Source organism: Carassius auratus, chromosome 3 (genome assembly GCF_003368295.1).
Source record: "Carassius auratus strain Wakin chromosome 3, ASM336829v1, whole genome shotgun sequence".
Taxonomy (NCBI): domain Eukaryota; kingdom Metazoa; phylum Chordata; class Actinopteri; order Cypriniformes; family Cyprinidae; genus Carassius; species Carassius auratus.
The window spans coordinates 6,877,580-6,894,253 of NC_039245.1; the positions used below are offsets into that span (position 1 = coordinate 6,877,580).

Below are 16,674 nucleotides of genomic sequence, written 5' to 3' on the forward strand. Positions count from 1 at the left end.
CTGTTGTAAACATGCACTGTTGAGGAGTATGCTTAGATTGTGCATCTCATTGCTGTATCACACTTATGTTTGGTTTTATTTATAGCGTCACAGTATCAATATTTCTATCCAAGTTGTGAAATTGGCTTAAATAGAAAATCTAAATATTGCAAAAACATTTCATAAAAAGCCATCCCCACACCCTTGTGGGAAACGTAAAAAATAGAAATGGAAATTGTAGTTACTGGTAGGGGTGTGCGATATATATCCTCTGCGACTTAATATCAAAATTGTTGTTTTAACTGTGTGATTTAAAATGTTTGAGTGGATTACAAAAAAAAAAAAAAAACGCACCTTCAGAGTGCACACATACGTGACGTGATGAAGTAGGTTAGACTAGTGCGTTCTTTCACTGAGTGATTCGGTCTGTTTAAATAAATAAGGGGAAAATGCGCGTGTGTGTGTGTGTGTGTGTGTGTGTGTGAATAGATTTTTACGTTTACCTCTAGTTTTCTCTTCTCTAAAGCAATGCAGCATGGCCTCGTCCCCTTTGCTGTCTTTTCCTGAGGGTGGGGTTTATCTGTCTTTGTCATGTCACGAACCCGGAAAGTAACTTGTAGTCCCTACTGCCATTTTTGTAGGCACTAAACTGCCAGAATTTTAAAAGACATTTCTATTGAACATTCAGCTTTGTAACCTTGCAGATATTGTTTTTGCTCAAACAGCAACATTGCACACTAACTAATGTTCAAAAAGTGAAATTGCAATGAACCACCCATTTAAGAGACTTTCGAGACATTCGTTTTAGACACAATATTGACTGTTTTTGCTCTATTTCTCTGTTTTTGCTCTACATGCCATTTCCCTGCGATGGGTAGAGCTGAATGTAAAATTTAACACTTCATGCACCATCCTAACCCTCACCAAAGAAGAGCTTAACTTTAGGTTGTTTACAAAAGAATTCTGTCCGTGTTCTTTTCATTTTGTCTCTCCTTCAGCCCTTTTTTGTTCTTGCGGTAGTTAGCGGAAAGCAGTGACTGAGTGACAGAAAATATTGTCTATTTATTGTTATCGGTTAAAATTTGAACCCATTCAGCAGATTTTAAATGCATCCTAAAATTTGCATTACTGCCCTAGAAAAGTTTTTTTTCTTCGTCAATATCATGCATAACACGAAAATAATTATTGGCTTTTTGTTGCATCCCCAATTTGCATAAAATGCCAATGAAGATCCAGCCAGTTAAGCATTTATGCTGTTTTATAGTTGGCTTGATGAGCCTCGCATGGAGCTGCAGTGTGGAAGCCCTAACTAAGGAAACGCATGTGGTGTTTTATTGTTTCCCATGAACAGTGCTGTGCCGGTGGGAGCAATAGCTCTGCCTGGATGCAGCTGGGTGGGGATGGAAAGTGGGGGGGGGGGGGATTCCTGCAAAATAAGGGATGAATTAGTAGAGTTTGAGAGGGAAATAACTGCCCTGGTCCATTGGTTAACCGAGACTTGCTAAGAACGGGGGTTTGCCTGAACTCCAGACAGTGTGGCAGGTCTGCTGTTGGACACAGAACGGGAGAGCTGCTCATTTGCATTTTGCCAGCGGCCCTTTTTGGCACGAGTGACGCTTGTGTTGCTGTGGTTTTGGCTGGCTGACCGAGTGTTTACTACTTTTAGCCATGAATACAGAGCAGGACTTGCAATAGATACTGGGCCTACTAGCGCTCTGGCAGCACACATCCAGGCGGATCAACAGCCCCCCAGCCCACCACCCCATATCTGTGCCCTGTGGAGGGGGTGGATGCTGAGCCATACACAAATATAACCAGCTGGTGGTGTACCATGAATGGCTTTGGCCTGGACTCTGGATAGCACAGTAAAAATGCATGCATTTGTTATGCTTATTTAGTGTCTAAAACAATGACTGGAAGAGAACCCGAATGAAAGCATAGTGCTTCAAAGCCCGGTAGTCATGTAACATGGATTTGTTCTGGTTTTAGTTATGGATGCCTAATATATCTGAATATTTTATGAGTTGTATATCATATTTATTATTTGTTTAATCAAACAAAAATTATATATATTATTCAGAATTGGATATGTTTAAGTCAGTATTAGAGATTGCATTTTTACATTCTAGATTACCTTTCTAAAATGCTCCTTAAGCATGAACTATTTATTCATTATTTAACACGACATAATGTTAAATGCAATCCTTAACAGATCTCTTGATGTCAATTTTTCTCTAATCATCCAATTTTCATAATGTACATTTATAATGTTGTAATGCCTACATTGGTAGTGTATTTTTTTTTTATTTAGACGAAATAATATAGACTAGGATAACTGGACCATCCTCTCTTAGATTCACTGCAGAATGTCAAGCGTTTGTCTTAGAGATGAAGTGGTAACTGTATCATGAATGACAGTAGGGATCTGTATTAGTTTAGTGCCAAAGAATGGCCTTTGACAGGTTAATAGTCAGATGTGTATGTTTAGGATACGACACTCTAAACATCACTCGTCTGGTGTCTTAAAATTTCAGATCAGAGAGCTGACTTTTACCCCAAGGCTGAACATTAGCAGAGCTGTTCTGTAATCATGGCAGGGGAGAACATTGAGGTTTGTACCTGCACAGGGCCATAGGGCAGGATTTTGCAACACATGGCGCCCCTCCAGATCAGATGTGCACCCTCCAGCTGTAATGGCTGTTGCTTCCATTAAAGTGCTGCCATGTGCTGTAGTAGACCGCAAGCACATTTCATACATTAGGTCTCCTCTTAGTCATGTGCTATCAGGTTATGTTGCATTTCTCTATGGCAGCAGAATCCATGGGCGAGCTGTGTATGAGAAGGTTTGTGAGGACAATGTTTACGGGTTCTTTTAGTAGTCCACGCTGACAGACTGTACATCTGTTTTATTTCCAAACGGACCAGAAACAGTCCAAAAAGAGTGTCCGAACTCTATTTGAGCACTGTTGTGTCATCAAAAAAGCAGCAATTGATAATATGCATGAGATAGGAGCGATAAGCACCAAAGTTAAGTTGTAGTTGTAGGAGATGAATGTCATCCAGCTGTGCATGATCCATTTCAGAAGGCTGCGCTTGACCCATTGTGGTGTTTCCTGATGGCCAAAGACATCAAGTGAATTAATGAGAGCCGGATTCTGGTGTAGAGAAAAGAATTTGTATACGAGGTACTTCAACTCAGAGGGGGTGGAGGGCGTCTCTTATATTGAACGCCATAAAATGTCAAGCAAAAGAGGGCAGAAAGAGAAACCAAGACCAGATATAAACACAGGCAATAAAAATAAGGGAGGCCTGGGGGCTGAAACCTGCTCTGGTGAGGGGCCCGTTAGGAAGGGGTTGGGCAGCGCCTCACAGGGACCATTGGGCTGGGGAAGGTGAAAAGGAAAGAAATTGGCATGTCTGTAATGTCCAGCAGTTTTTTTTTATTTTTTTTATCTAGTCCTGAACGTCCCTGGTGGCCTTTCACTTTTTGCTTAGTTTCACATAACCGTGTGATTCATGCCTTAGAATTGTTTTATGGATCCCGTCTCAACTTCCCTAACCTGATGGTGAGAAGAAATAATGACTTTGTGTGCGCAGCTTCACTCTGTCTTTTTTTTTTTTTTTTTTTTTTTTTTTTAGTGAGAGCTCAAAAGTCAGAAGTGTATTGAACACCATCATAGCTGAAATATTCCTCCGGCGAGGGTGCGAAATGGACCACTTTGTCCTGCGGAGCTTGCGTTTTCCTCACTCGCTAGATTGTTAATTATCAGAATGAATTCTGAAGGGTGCTGCAAATGAATGTAGTGGCTTAATGAGGCGCGTACAGTTAATAGAGTTGCGGGAACGACTACTCTTTTCGTCCTGTGATTATCTACATCTTACTGATGGGAGAAATAACTCCGGGTGTCTGATAGCCTTTGCCTCGTAGCTTTAAAAAAAGACAAAGCGCCAAGTGATGAAGCCGCCACTTAGTAATCATCTTTAACACTAATTAAAACAGCCGTCACCAGAAAAGGACCAGAGAGACTGGTGTGGTACATAGTAATGCACATCAAGCATTTTATACTCCTTTGCGAGATGTTTTTGACGAGATGAAGGGCCATTTGTAGGGTCAAATAGCAATAAAGACTCTGTAAACGGATCCTTGACAACCAGTCAAACTAAACAACTCTCTAATCCCACTTCCACAGCGTCTGACATTTGACCTAGTTTGATTTCCTTTACCTGCTGGTTTGGTTCCCTGCCCCCCCCCCCCCTCTCTCTCGCTCTAGATACAATAGCTTTCATTCGCAACATTGTGGCATGAACAGAGCAGCTTGGGCTACACAGTTATTCAAAATAAACCTGAAATTGTGATATGCTTGGTGCAATTTATCAAATCGCAAAGACTGATTTAATTAAATGTTGCATCTTTCAGAGTGAAGTGGAGTACTGTTTTTAACATGCGAGCTGTTTGTGATCAGGTTTTTAGGGCTCCCTGTGATTTTTCTTTTTTTTTTTCTAAAAAAAAGGTTAGTTTAACTGAAAATGAAGAAATTAAACCGACTGAGCTAGTGTTGTCAAAAGACCCGGTACTTTGGTACCAAGTCGGTACTAAAAAAAATGACAATGTCACAGTAGCAGGTTTCTTTAAGTAAGACTCATAGAGTGCTATAATTTCGGCGAAGCAGAAAACGCGGACGGACTCTCAAAATCCAGTCATGAAAATGAAACTCCCATTTTAATCTGGACAGTCACGTAATTTGTCAAAGTTAGCATAAATTAATCAAATCTCCATATTGACCAGTATCTCTAAATGTTAAGCTGCAAAAGTTGGTTGAAATCTGAATCCTGCATGTTCTGCGTGTCTCTGTGTGAATAAATGAATGGCAGAGACGTACAGGTTTGTTTACTACATAGACTGAAGCATGTGATTGCAGTAATTTCAACATCTGTCGTCTCAATGAGGACATAAATACATAAACCGCATCACAAGAATCTTCGAAGTCACTTCACAAGCATTTTACCATTTCATTGGAGTAAAACCAGTGTCAATTTAAAGGTATTCACGGCAACCCGTCAAAATAAGTTCATTTTTACATAAAGGAAATATGCTATAAATATTAGTAGAATGTATTTGATACAGCTATTACTGTCGAAAAACATTATAAAACTTTTTAAAGAAATAAATCACACAATTTCTTCCATGTTTTAATTTTGATAGCAAATATTTTATTTATTTACAAAAAAAGTTTACATTTCATTAATTAAAATGTACTGTTTTTCACAATTATATTACTTGTAGAAAAACTTTAAACACAACTGTAAATCCGTATTAAGAGCGCCATTGGTTTAATTTTTAGTGATAAAATTTACTTTTTTTATTAGCATTTTTTTTTTTTGCTTTGGTACCGAAATTGTTACCGAGAACCATGGACTTTCACTTGTATCGGTACCAAATACTGAAATTTTGGTACCGTGACACCACTGATCACCTATTGTCGTCCCTTTTTTGGACTCAATAAAACGTGTTGTTTTTGCCAAGGTTCAAAAGGCTCTTGGCTTTATAGACTGTGTAAGAAAGGTACTTAACTGGTGCTAACAGTCTCGCAGCCCCTCTTTATGTGGAGTCCCTCTCTATGCGCTCACTGAGGCATGGGCTGTTGCGGATGAATGTAGGTCAGCAGCTATTAGTGGCAGATCAGGGGTTCCCTCAGCTATGACTGAGCTGGCCCCCTTTGCTAGGCCTTTTTGTAAGTTCACAATTTGCTAAGCATGCATGTCATCGAATGAACCATTCTTCGAGCTTTGGGGCTCACGTAACAGGCCGTTTTAGGGTTGGTTGAGATGCAGTGCACGGTGGGACATAACTGGATTTTGAGGGCCAACTCTTCCAACTAAACGAAAAGCTAATCACATTACTGGCCTTGATCTGATTAAAGCCCTTTCCTCTGCCTGTCTTTGTGTTTTATATGCATGGTTTAGGAAGAAGTCTTGATGTAGCTGTAATAAGGCTCTTTGGGAAATGCTAATTTTGTCTCCACGTGCTGCACCACACTTATTTGTTTGCGTTCAGGACTTCCTTTTCCCTTTGCTGTCCAAGGAACCCATAAAAATGTGGCTTAATTGGAAAATTGCTACCTCTTGTTCTTGACCACAATGAGCCCTGGCAAGCGTTCACGCTTCACCCTGCTGAGTTCAGCTGCTGTGATGAAACGGACTGCTTCTCTGTGCTGTTACGCAGCACTGTGGGCTCGCTAGCAGCGCTGGTCTTGGAATCTGCCATTCGCTGCTGTTTGGGCTGGTATTTATACACTCAGGACTGAGGCTGTCAATGATTCTTACATCTACACTGTCAAAATGAATGATTATATGGGGCAGTGGATGTTAAACATCCATCTGCTCTGTTTTGTCACATCAAACTTAAACGAGACATGAACAACACGCAATTTGTGAATTTTACTTTTATACATGATGAGGTCACTATTTTGGAAATGGCCTAAATACTAATCCAGGGCACACTATTGATAGTTTTCCCCCCTGCTGGCTCAATTGGGATAGTAGTACAAATTGTATTTGCACTGCCAATGGCCCTATCACACAAAAAACAAAAACTAATTTTTAGCAACATTTTGTGTGTGTGTGTGTGTTTTAGTATGCATTTTCTGTGCAACGTAATTTATAGGTTTCCATAGTAGTTCCATTAGGCAGCTAGTCTATAAATATATAAACGTGCTTTAATTTGATTTTTTTTTTTTTTTTTTTTTGCAGACCATATTCATAGAAAACCAAAGTTTGCAAGACCAACAGAGACGCATGAATTTGATCAGTGAAAGTGAGACGTCGTGGTACATTTGTGTCCAAACAGGGCAAGTGACCGTTCAGTCAACTTGAGCTATGAAATTCCATGTCTTTGTTAAAGTTGGCTTATTTCAATCAGTCAAATAAGTAGTAGGGATGTTGCGGTGACGGATTTTTTCCACCGGTTAATCGACGTGTAAAAAACAGTAATCCCGGTGTCACTGGGGTTGCATGTCGGGGATATCGTGTGGCCGAAATTCGGTCGTGCAGACGTGCACACGTCTCAATTTACTTTCAATTTAATTAGCTGCAATTCAGTAGCATTTGTTTGAATTAATCATGGGTTAATTTATTTTATTCTTAATAAAAATACTCAAAACAATAAGACACTCGCTTGTATTACACACATCTTTGTTGCAAAATGAATAACTTAACACACCATGCAAAAACTAAACATAAGCACTTATGAAACACTTTTAAAGTGCATTTATTAATAAAACGAACCACTGCACACATCGTGCAAGTATCAAACAAGAAATTATATTTAAAAAAAATCGCTATTCGTTAAATAAAGTGACTGCCTTTTTCAGCAAAAAAAAATAAAATAAAACACTGCACAACCATCGAATATGAAACGAACGAATATTGGCTGTCGAGTGTGGTTATGAGGTCTCTGAAAGATTGATTTTCAACAGTATTAAAAGACACCATTTCTTTGCATATGTATTTCGTCACTGCGTCATTGCACGTGTTCCATCTCGCACTGTCCCTTTTATATTTTGTACATTGTTCAAATGCACCACTTATCGAAGGCTGTGTTTGTGTGTCAGGCTTTTGTGGTCGATTTTTTTTTTTTTTGCCGCTGGACCCATCTTGGCCGCTTCATTTTTTTGGTGTGCTTGAAGATGTGCGTGTAAATTCGAAGTGTTACCTCCGGATGCTGCCACTTTCAACAGGCAAAGTTTACAGGTTGCCTCGTTAACGTTTTCAGGTTCCCTGTTGGCATTTGGTTTGAATCCAAAATAATTCCAAATAGGTGCTTTCGCATTTCGCTTTGAAACCAGATCTTCCGCCATCCTTTGCCAGTTAGCTCGCCTCACTCTCCTCAAATGATACATGAAATCGGACACCTGCTGCTTTACTGCGGCGCTCGTTCTGCTTGCGCTAAATTACGAAGGCACGTAGTCACTAACTAAGTGCTTTATTGCTATAGGCTAAAACTTCAACACGATGGGGACGGTGCCGGTGGTCAAGTGATATGACCGGTAGGTGGGTTAAACACTGTGTATCAAGTGCAACAAGCCTAGTAAGTAGCAAGTCATTGTACATTGCTCACATCCTGCCCATTATTGTCTAGTCTGTGTGTGTGTGTGTGTGTGTGTATATATATATATATATAATTTTTTTTTTCTCATCAGACCAATACCGCCTCACCATACCATTCAGTCCATTCACCAGCTGACTGAACATTTTTTTTTAAGCAGTCTGAAAGCATCATAAAATATATTTTAGAAAATACAAATTACAGAAGGCTTTATTGCTTCAACAACGGTACTGGTTTGTGGGCAAATGCTGTTTTCATGACCTGTTGTGTGCTGAGTAAACAACGACTCGAATCAGAGCATGAGATCTTTGCTTTGCATCTGGGAGCTGCTTAGTAGTTTGCTTAAAAGAGCGATCCTGTTCAGAAGAGTGAGCTGGACATCTGCGTTTCCCCTAAGACATTTTGCAGCTGACGTTATTCAATTGTTGCAAGATGGAATTTGACCTGAAAGCATCGTCAAGCCATTTGTGCTGTGCTAGACACTTCTGAGTCACTCAGACTTTCAGTGCTGCTCCTCTGAATCAATTAACAGCTGACGTTCTCGAGACAACTGAGCTGACTGCAGATAAATAGTTTTAAATTCATGTCTTTGCCTTCATGTTTTCATAAAGTGCCCTGTTTGATCATTTGCTTTAGTAATATATCAAATATACATATTCAAAAATATTTATATTTCTTATGTGTATAAAGTACTGGGAGGCAGAATACCAGCACAAGTGGTATGAGTTAACAATTATGCAATTTCCCTAACTAAAACAGATGACACTTGGTGGGGGAAGCAGTCAATCATGTCCTCATTGACCAATAGGAGAGAAGAGGCGGAGCTTAAAGAGATGAGTCACCAGACTGAGCTACTGATCCAAGCCTGTGACTCACCAGCCACTGTGGTGTAAAGTGACCTACATGGTAGTCTCACATGAGTGTGTGCTTTTCATCCTGCACGCTCCAGCATCTGCGTCTCTCTGTGCCCAGCAGAACTGGCCCATCACTAAATGGTGTTGGAAATGACGTCTTGATTCCAATTGTATCCCTCTCCCGCTCTTACTGGGTTAACTTTTGAATAACCCAAAGAAACGGGACTCATTTTTTATTTAGTGTGTGTCGGGTAAGTATAGGGAGGCTTAATAGTTGTACCAGGATCCACTTTCCCCAAGAGAGCTCCCGCCAACGCTGAGAGGTATGCAGCGTTTTCCTTTCATGGTCTGCCCTATTTTTCCTCTCCCTCTCTCACACGCTATCGATCTTTCTTTCTCGCTCTCTCGCACATAACTCACAATCTTTCCTCCATTTTTCTCACTTAGACCCACACCCACACGCTCAAAGACTTCACACCATAATATTTTTCTCACTCTATGTACAAGTAACATAATTGTGTCTCCCTATATGTGGTGTCTACTGTAGAGAGCTCACAAAAAGTGCTGACTGTAGCCTGTTTTGACATGCCCTGTGAAATGTCAGAGTATGCTAGTACTGTACGTATGAAATACATATTCATGTGGCAATATGTAATGTACATTGACTTCTCAGTTTAGTTAATTTGTATAGCAGTGTTCATAAACCTGTCGTTTGCCACTATTTTTTGTTTTTGTGAAATGTAGAAATTAATCCTTAGGCAACATTGGGAAGGAAAGTGCCCAAACCACACTTGACTTATAATGATTTGGTTTGATTTGATTTGATTTTGACACTTTTGTTTTATTATTGTATTAAAATGAATGGAATATAAGTGACCTTTATTTGTAAAGTTCAATATAGTTGGATACAGTGCAACTGCTTTCAGCCCATGAGCCTCAAATCCAGACAGATTTTTTGCATTAAGATAATTATATATTTAAATTCATACAAATTGGAACACATACATAGTATTAATGTTTGATTATCATTTATGTTGGTGGTGTCATATATAATTAATATTAAGTAAATGCACAGTGTATTTGCTGTGTGTGATTATTTGTCTTGTTTCATTAATAGACAAGGGTCAGGGCAGTTCATTGAGTTCACTTCACAGTCTCTGGGGGAAACCATCTTTCTGCCCTTCACCCCTCTCGACTTCTCCTGCTTTTGCTGTGACGAGAGATGCGTGCCAGCTGCTTGTGCAGGCTGCCATTAATGCCATTGATACTTCTGTCTCGTTCTCAAAAATCAAGTCCTAGTGACTGTGCCAAGATGACGTTTTTGCCCTGTTGGGATTTCAATCCCTCATAAACTGATAAGAAAGGAATGAGTAAGATTACTGAAAGCTACACCTGTGCACCAAAACCTGGCACGTTGCCTACATAGTTGCAATACTTTTTGGGATTGCCTCTTTTATTGAGGATACATTAATTGCTGCCTTAGGTTGTGACTAAAAGCATTTAGAGTATTATAGAAGACGGCATATATTTTGATGCCTTTAAATGCTGTTTAGGCAGACTGTGTGTACTATGTTTTGGAGCAGAGCCTACGTGTTGGCAGTTTTAATGTGAGATTTAACCTGCCTGCCAGCTTTGGAAGTGAGTGGAAGTATGTGGTGATGTCAAACAGCTAAAGAACACCTTGGAAAGTGATGTCTTCTGTGTGCACGAGGGGCGTCTCAGACAGGTGGTAGCCTCACAGCAGTTGATGTAAGGTTACCCTGGGTCGAACCTCTGGGCATAATTAAAGTTTTCATCATGAGGTTGTTCCTTCTAGAGCTACAGGCCAACTCAACAGCCATGACTAAAACGCGTCTCCTCAGAGATGCAACAGAGTGCGTAATTAGAGCGTGCCACGTGATCACAGCTTCACAGGAAGCTGCTTGTGCCGCCAGTTCTGCGGTTATTCAGGGTTATTCGGGTTCAGGAAAGCAGCTTCTAACCCTCAAACTTTCACTTATATAAGAGCGAGGGATTTCTCTGTTCAGTTCAGCCGTTCAATTTTTTATATGCACTATTAATTATAGATCAGATCGAGGAAGTTTGAAGCATTGTGGTATGGGTGAGAGTACACTCAAAAAAATGACTCTTTGGGTGAACATGATTCTTTCATGGACAGTGGTTCCACATGTTTGTACCATGTTATTTGGACAAGAATAAATCAAGTTATAAGGACATGTCTACTTTTAGTTGAGTTTACTCAGTTTGCTTTAGTTCATCCTTCATGAAATATCTGAGTAGAGATAATATGTTTACATCATGTAGAACCACTGTTAACATTAAACATTAGCAAGTAAGATATAACTTTTCTTTACACATGATGTTAGTTGTTTGCAGTTTAAGGATGTTACTATGTGTTCATCATACACTAGCACTCTCATTAAAATTGCTTTTTTCAAATTAAGTATTTTAGACTTTCTTTTAACCAGGTCCTCAACCCAACCACAAGCTCCACACTTCACCACAATGGTAACTCGCACCAAATACACCAATATAAAGTATTTTAAAATGCCCACATAATAGAGCATTAGACATGAAAAAGTCTCCTTATTATCACTTTTTACTAAAAACTGCATAAAATAACACTTTATTTCAACATTTTCTCTCCCCATATCCAGTCCTGTGCAAAGCATGATGGGAAGCGTAAAACTTATTTTGAAGTACTTGATTGAAACATGTTCTTTCAAAATGAAAACTTTATGTTAAACCAGCGAGTGACAGTTTTAAGTCTGTTTAACATGACATAATCATGGTGAAATGAAAAATAGCCAAAATGGCATTAATTCAACATGAATTGTTCAGGTAAAGTGAACAAAACTGAAAATTCATTTTTTTGAGTGAGTAGATGAAGGCATGATTTTGCCCATCGCCCCAGTGTCTGCTGTCAGAAGAGCAGTTCCCATAATGTCCTGGATCTGTGTCGAGCTCTGTCCCTGTTATAGAAAATGTGCCACTCGGATTGGAGCTGAGGTCAGATGGCGCTCTAGGGAACAAGTGAGTGGCATAGTAAGAGAGAGCGAGATTTGGTGAAAGGGAATGAGTGCAACAGTGAGGAGAATTGTGGGAGAGGAACGAACAGTTTGACATCTAAAAACAGTCTTCGTCTTGAAGCTTCATGTTCGTGAGAGCAGGATGTGTGATGCCAGCCCGTAGTTTTTCTCACTTCCTGTTCTCTCTGTGTGTGAAAATAAAAGCTAAAATACCATCTGCAAATGTATCTGTGTTGAGATACCAGTTTGTTTCGTTTATCCAGGGCTGTTGTTTTAATATATATATTTTTTAAATGGTGCAAATTTATATACAGTTGATTTTAAATTGACACATTGTTTGAAGGCATTAGGGCCTTTCACACCTCTAAAGTACTGGGACAATTTTGTGCGAACTATTTCCCAGTACCATTAAAAGGGTTGCATTCGCACCGACAGTGTGTAATAGGAAGTGACATAAGCCGGTCGACATCGATGTCATTTGTGTGTGGCATTCAACAATGTTAACAACAGGAGAATGGAGGATGCTATGATCGGAGCGGTGTTTGTTGTCTTGCGGGTTTCACAATAATGGACAAGGAATGTCGAAGTGTACGTAAAGCGATTTGAAAGAACGGAAAGGAGGACTAATGAGATTCTGCTCCGGAGTAGGAGCTAATTTGGTTCTCGAAAAAGCAGTCTGGTACTAAAATCACACCCAGTTCAGGCGGTGCGAAAATGCCTAAAAGTGGGTACTTCCACAATTAGTTCTGGTCCTATGAAAAGATTCCTGTGGTGTGAAAGGCCCTATTGACACGGCCTTTGGAGGGTAGAACAGTTCCATTAAAGGACAAAGTATGAAATATTTTTTGACAACACTCTCTAAAGATATCTGAAGTATAAATCATTTTTTATTTAGTCATATTGTCAATTTGTCATATTGATTAATTGTAAAATTTCTTCACATTATTTACACCTATTTTATTTTTTTTCCAGTTAAATCTGCCTGCTTTATATTGGTAATCTGCCATTCCTAAAATGTCAGTATCTGCCATAATAAAATCTATATATATTGGTCGACCTCTAATTACCATAGTCATTAAAAAGCTTGGAATTATTAGGGACTCATAGGGAATAATACAATACAATAATACAATAAGCTTCTAGGCCTGGAAGGTTCATGCAAAAAAAATTTCTCAATTGCTCAGCTCTTTTTGAGTGTCATTTCTGTAAAATGTTTTTGTTTTATACAGTGATTGACTGGAAATGCATTGGTCAGAAGATGTATTCTGTATATTTGGGAAAACCCTGAGTTTTCCTAAGTTATTGCTCTTAGTTCTCCATAACTAGTCCATAACTAGCTGGGAATCGCGTTTGTGTTTGTGGGGAGGTCTGCTGTGTGTGTGTGGAAAGGGATAAAAGCTCGACATCCTCATATGACTCTGTGCTGGTGCCAGGATAGGTATTTTTAGCTTTGACTCTGCTTTTTCTGAACACAGGAAATAGACTCCTATGGTTGCCCACTGGCTCCGTCTCGTAATAGACAAAGCTTTGTGAGATCTACCAAACTCACCGTTTAACATTTCACTAATGTTCTTCTACTTAAAGAGGGCATTGACTCGCCATTCAGGCGTTTGTTTGGCGGTCCCAGTGTTTGCATTTGTGAGTTGGGGACTCTGCTGTGGGTAGATTGTCTCTCTGAACAGAGACACGGAGACGAGATATCGAATCAAAACGTAAACCGAAACACAAGCTCACCTCACTGCCTGTCTCTACCACACAGCCACAGAAGTGACCGTAAAGGCTTTTATGTTACAAAAGATTTGTTTTGAGTAAATGCTGTATTTTTCATCAAATGGATGCAGCTGTGGTGAGCATTAGAGATGACTTTTAAACACACAGTAAAATTTTACCATCTCCAAACATTTGAACATGAATGTAAAGGCTAGTGTGTTCCTAAATGCTGACAGAATTCACATTCGGCATGTTTATAATAATATAAAATAGTAAAAAAATATATAAATATAATTAATGGTACTGCAGTAGCAAAAACATTTAAAGGGTCAGAGAGAAAGGCTAAATAATGAAACCATTTCTGATACCCATTGACTTCCATAGAATTTTTCCCCATGCTATGTGGTCTTCCAGTAACTGTTTGGTTCTCCACATATTTCAAAATATCATCTTTTGTGTTCAGCAGAAGAAAGAAATGTGTACAAGTTGGAACAACTTGGGCTGAGTAAAATGTTCTCTTTTGAGAAGAGATGAGCTGTCCCTTTAATGCTGCAGTTACCTCTTTTCACCATTTATTAGGGGTTATTGAAACAACATCTGAGTCTCAGCATTACTGACACCTGCTAACTGCACCCACATAACAGCATGTTCTCCTTCACTAGCAACCTGTGTCTTCCTCATGTTTCTCCACGCCATGGCATTTGTGAGAGACGCAGCGGGAAAGGAGAGGATGGCAGCGGGGGAGACACATGAGGGTTGCGGAGAGGAATGTCTGCGTACATATGTTTGAAAATATACGGGTGCCGTCATTGCCACCATGCAGACAGTCATTTATATGTGGGCATATTCATACAGGGAATCTTCAGTGACGTAGAGAATTTCAGCTACTCAAAATGCAGAGCCATTGTTGTTTTGTGCCCTTGACGTGTGGAGAGGGCAGGGTGTACTCTGGCGTGGGCTTCCCTCATGGTCTATTTAAAGTTGTTTCATAAGCTCTCGGTCATGGCAACTCTTTGACGGAGCAGTGCAGCTCGTGCGCCCCCTCCGCTCAAGCACAGCGTGCGGTTTCTCCCTCTGCACCCTGGCTGACTGTCATGACTTTATTAATTAAAGCTGGCACTCGTCCCAGTCGGTAGCAGCTGAAACTGTGAGGAAAGCAAGAGTGAATGTGTAAGAAGAGCGTGGCACCAGCCTATCTGTCTGCTCGCTCCAGCAATGGAGACGTTCTCCTGAGAAGCTTGACTTTAGCTGCTCATCGGGATGTGCAAGCACTCCCTCTATGAGCCTTCCTGGGGAGCCGAGGCATCTTTTTTTTTAGGTTGAAGTTCACTGCAGACTGTTGCTAAACACAGAATGCTGTTTTCTCAAAGGAAACTAATAATCCTTGAGGAAATTATGGCACATTAATGAGTCAAACTAAAGGCTGTTTCTGTTCTCTTGTAGCTGTTGAGACCCAGAGCACAAGCTCAGAGGAGATTGTACCCAGCCCACCGTCTCCACCTCCACCACCACGGGTCTACAAGCCCTGTTTCGTCTGCCAGGACAAGTCCTCGGGCTACCACTATGGAGTTAGCGCATGTGAAGGGTGCAAGGTAAGGATTTATCCCGTCTCAATTTGCAGAAGGATTGAGGTCTTACATTTTTTGGTCTCTTTAGTTACACTTGTCTGCATCTGTAAAGAAATAAACAAACTAATGGCCATTTTGGGCCAGCCAGTTTACATATGTATAGTCAGATATGAGTGTTGTTTTCACAACACTTTTACTGCAAGGGGGAAAAAGGGCCCTATTTGCACAATGGTAAACTCTTAGGCTTTTAATTCATTGCTACTTAATAATTGAAGACTGGTAGTGTATACAATGCATCTACATCGTGTCTCCCTGAGAAAGTTCATCTCCAAACTGCTGTGTTTCTCCATGAAGGCTACAGAGCCCCCTTATCAGAGCTCAGCCGCAGGGAAGCGTGGGTGGAGAGCACACACGTGTACACGCGCGCACACACACACACATGGTGCTGCTTGCTGAGAAATAAACATGACTTCATTAAATTTGCATGGGCTATCTTCTCCCATCTCGCTGCCTTTGAATGGTGGGAGGACAAATCTGCACTCGTCTCTTCTTTCAAAATCCACCAATCACTCTTGATCAACCCTACTGCCTTGTCTTCTCTGAGATAAAAAAAAGAGGAGTCAGCATTTGGGCTGTATGTCATTAAGTCAAAAATGTGTTTGAGTGCATTTTGTTTTTTGCAAAGCTGTTGTAGTCAACATCGAAGGCAAGCTTCCATGTAGCTACTATTTTAAGAAAGGTTGTTGAAATTGACTTATGAGGGACTGATTTGACAATTCAATTTTTGATTAAAAAACAAATGAATCCCAATGTTTCAGCAACACCAAATCCTACATATAGTATCTTCTCTGATCCATCGATAGAATTGGATTAACCAGGTTAAATGGTATAAGGTGCAACACTGTCACTTTTGTTTGTAAAAGATTTGGAAAATATGAGAAATATTGGCATGGTCAATCATTGTTGTGTTTTCTGTGGCTATATGTGAGAATGGTCAGCCTTTGAGAGCATGTTACATAAGCTGTGCTCCACACCCTAGTAAGATGCCTGCTGCTTAGCACACTAATTATGCCCAAAGTTTACTTCAGTTTTTATGCAAATGTTTGCTGTATGCATACAGCCGAACACAAACTTTCAAAGTATACTCCCTGTGATAGCATGCTGCATAAATTAGCTGTTTACCATTTGGGACAAGCGTAACATCTGAAGCACATCTAAATATTCCCTAGATAGGCAGCTCTCACTAGGTTTAGTAACAGCTGCTGGTCTAAATCCTTCATGGCTACTAAACACAAATAACTATCATGTGCACAACCACTTAGTCACACTAAAGAGACAGACAGCCTTATTTTGATCTCATGGTCTCTACACGTTTCATACACACACACGACGGCTCCTTCGTTATCGCAGTGCGCCTGGGGGTTTGTACT

The 16,674-nt window shown here is 40.1% G+C and overlaps 1 protein-coding gene across 5 annotated transcripts in view; it reads left to right on the top strand.

The window, feature by feature from the left end:
* Positions 1 to 16,674, top strand: part of LOC113045332 (retinoic acid receptor alpha-B) — a 104,145-nt gene that overhangs the window by 75,111 nt on the left and 12,360 nt on the right. For all 5 annotated transcript variants that reach the window (XM_026205667.1, XM_026205657.1, XM_026205675.1 and 2 more), the window contains one exon: positions 15,120 to 15,268. In XM_026205667.1, the coding sequence (XP_026061452.1) occupies positions 15,120 to 15,268 (149 nt within the window). The remainder of the gene's footprint in view (positions 1 to 15,119; positions 15,269 to 16,674) is intronic.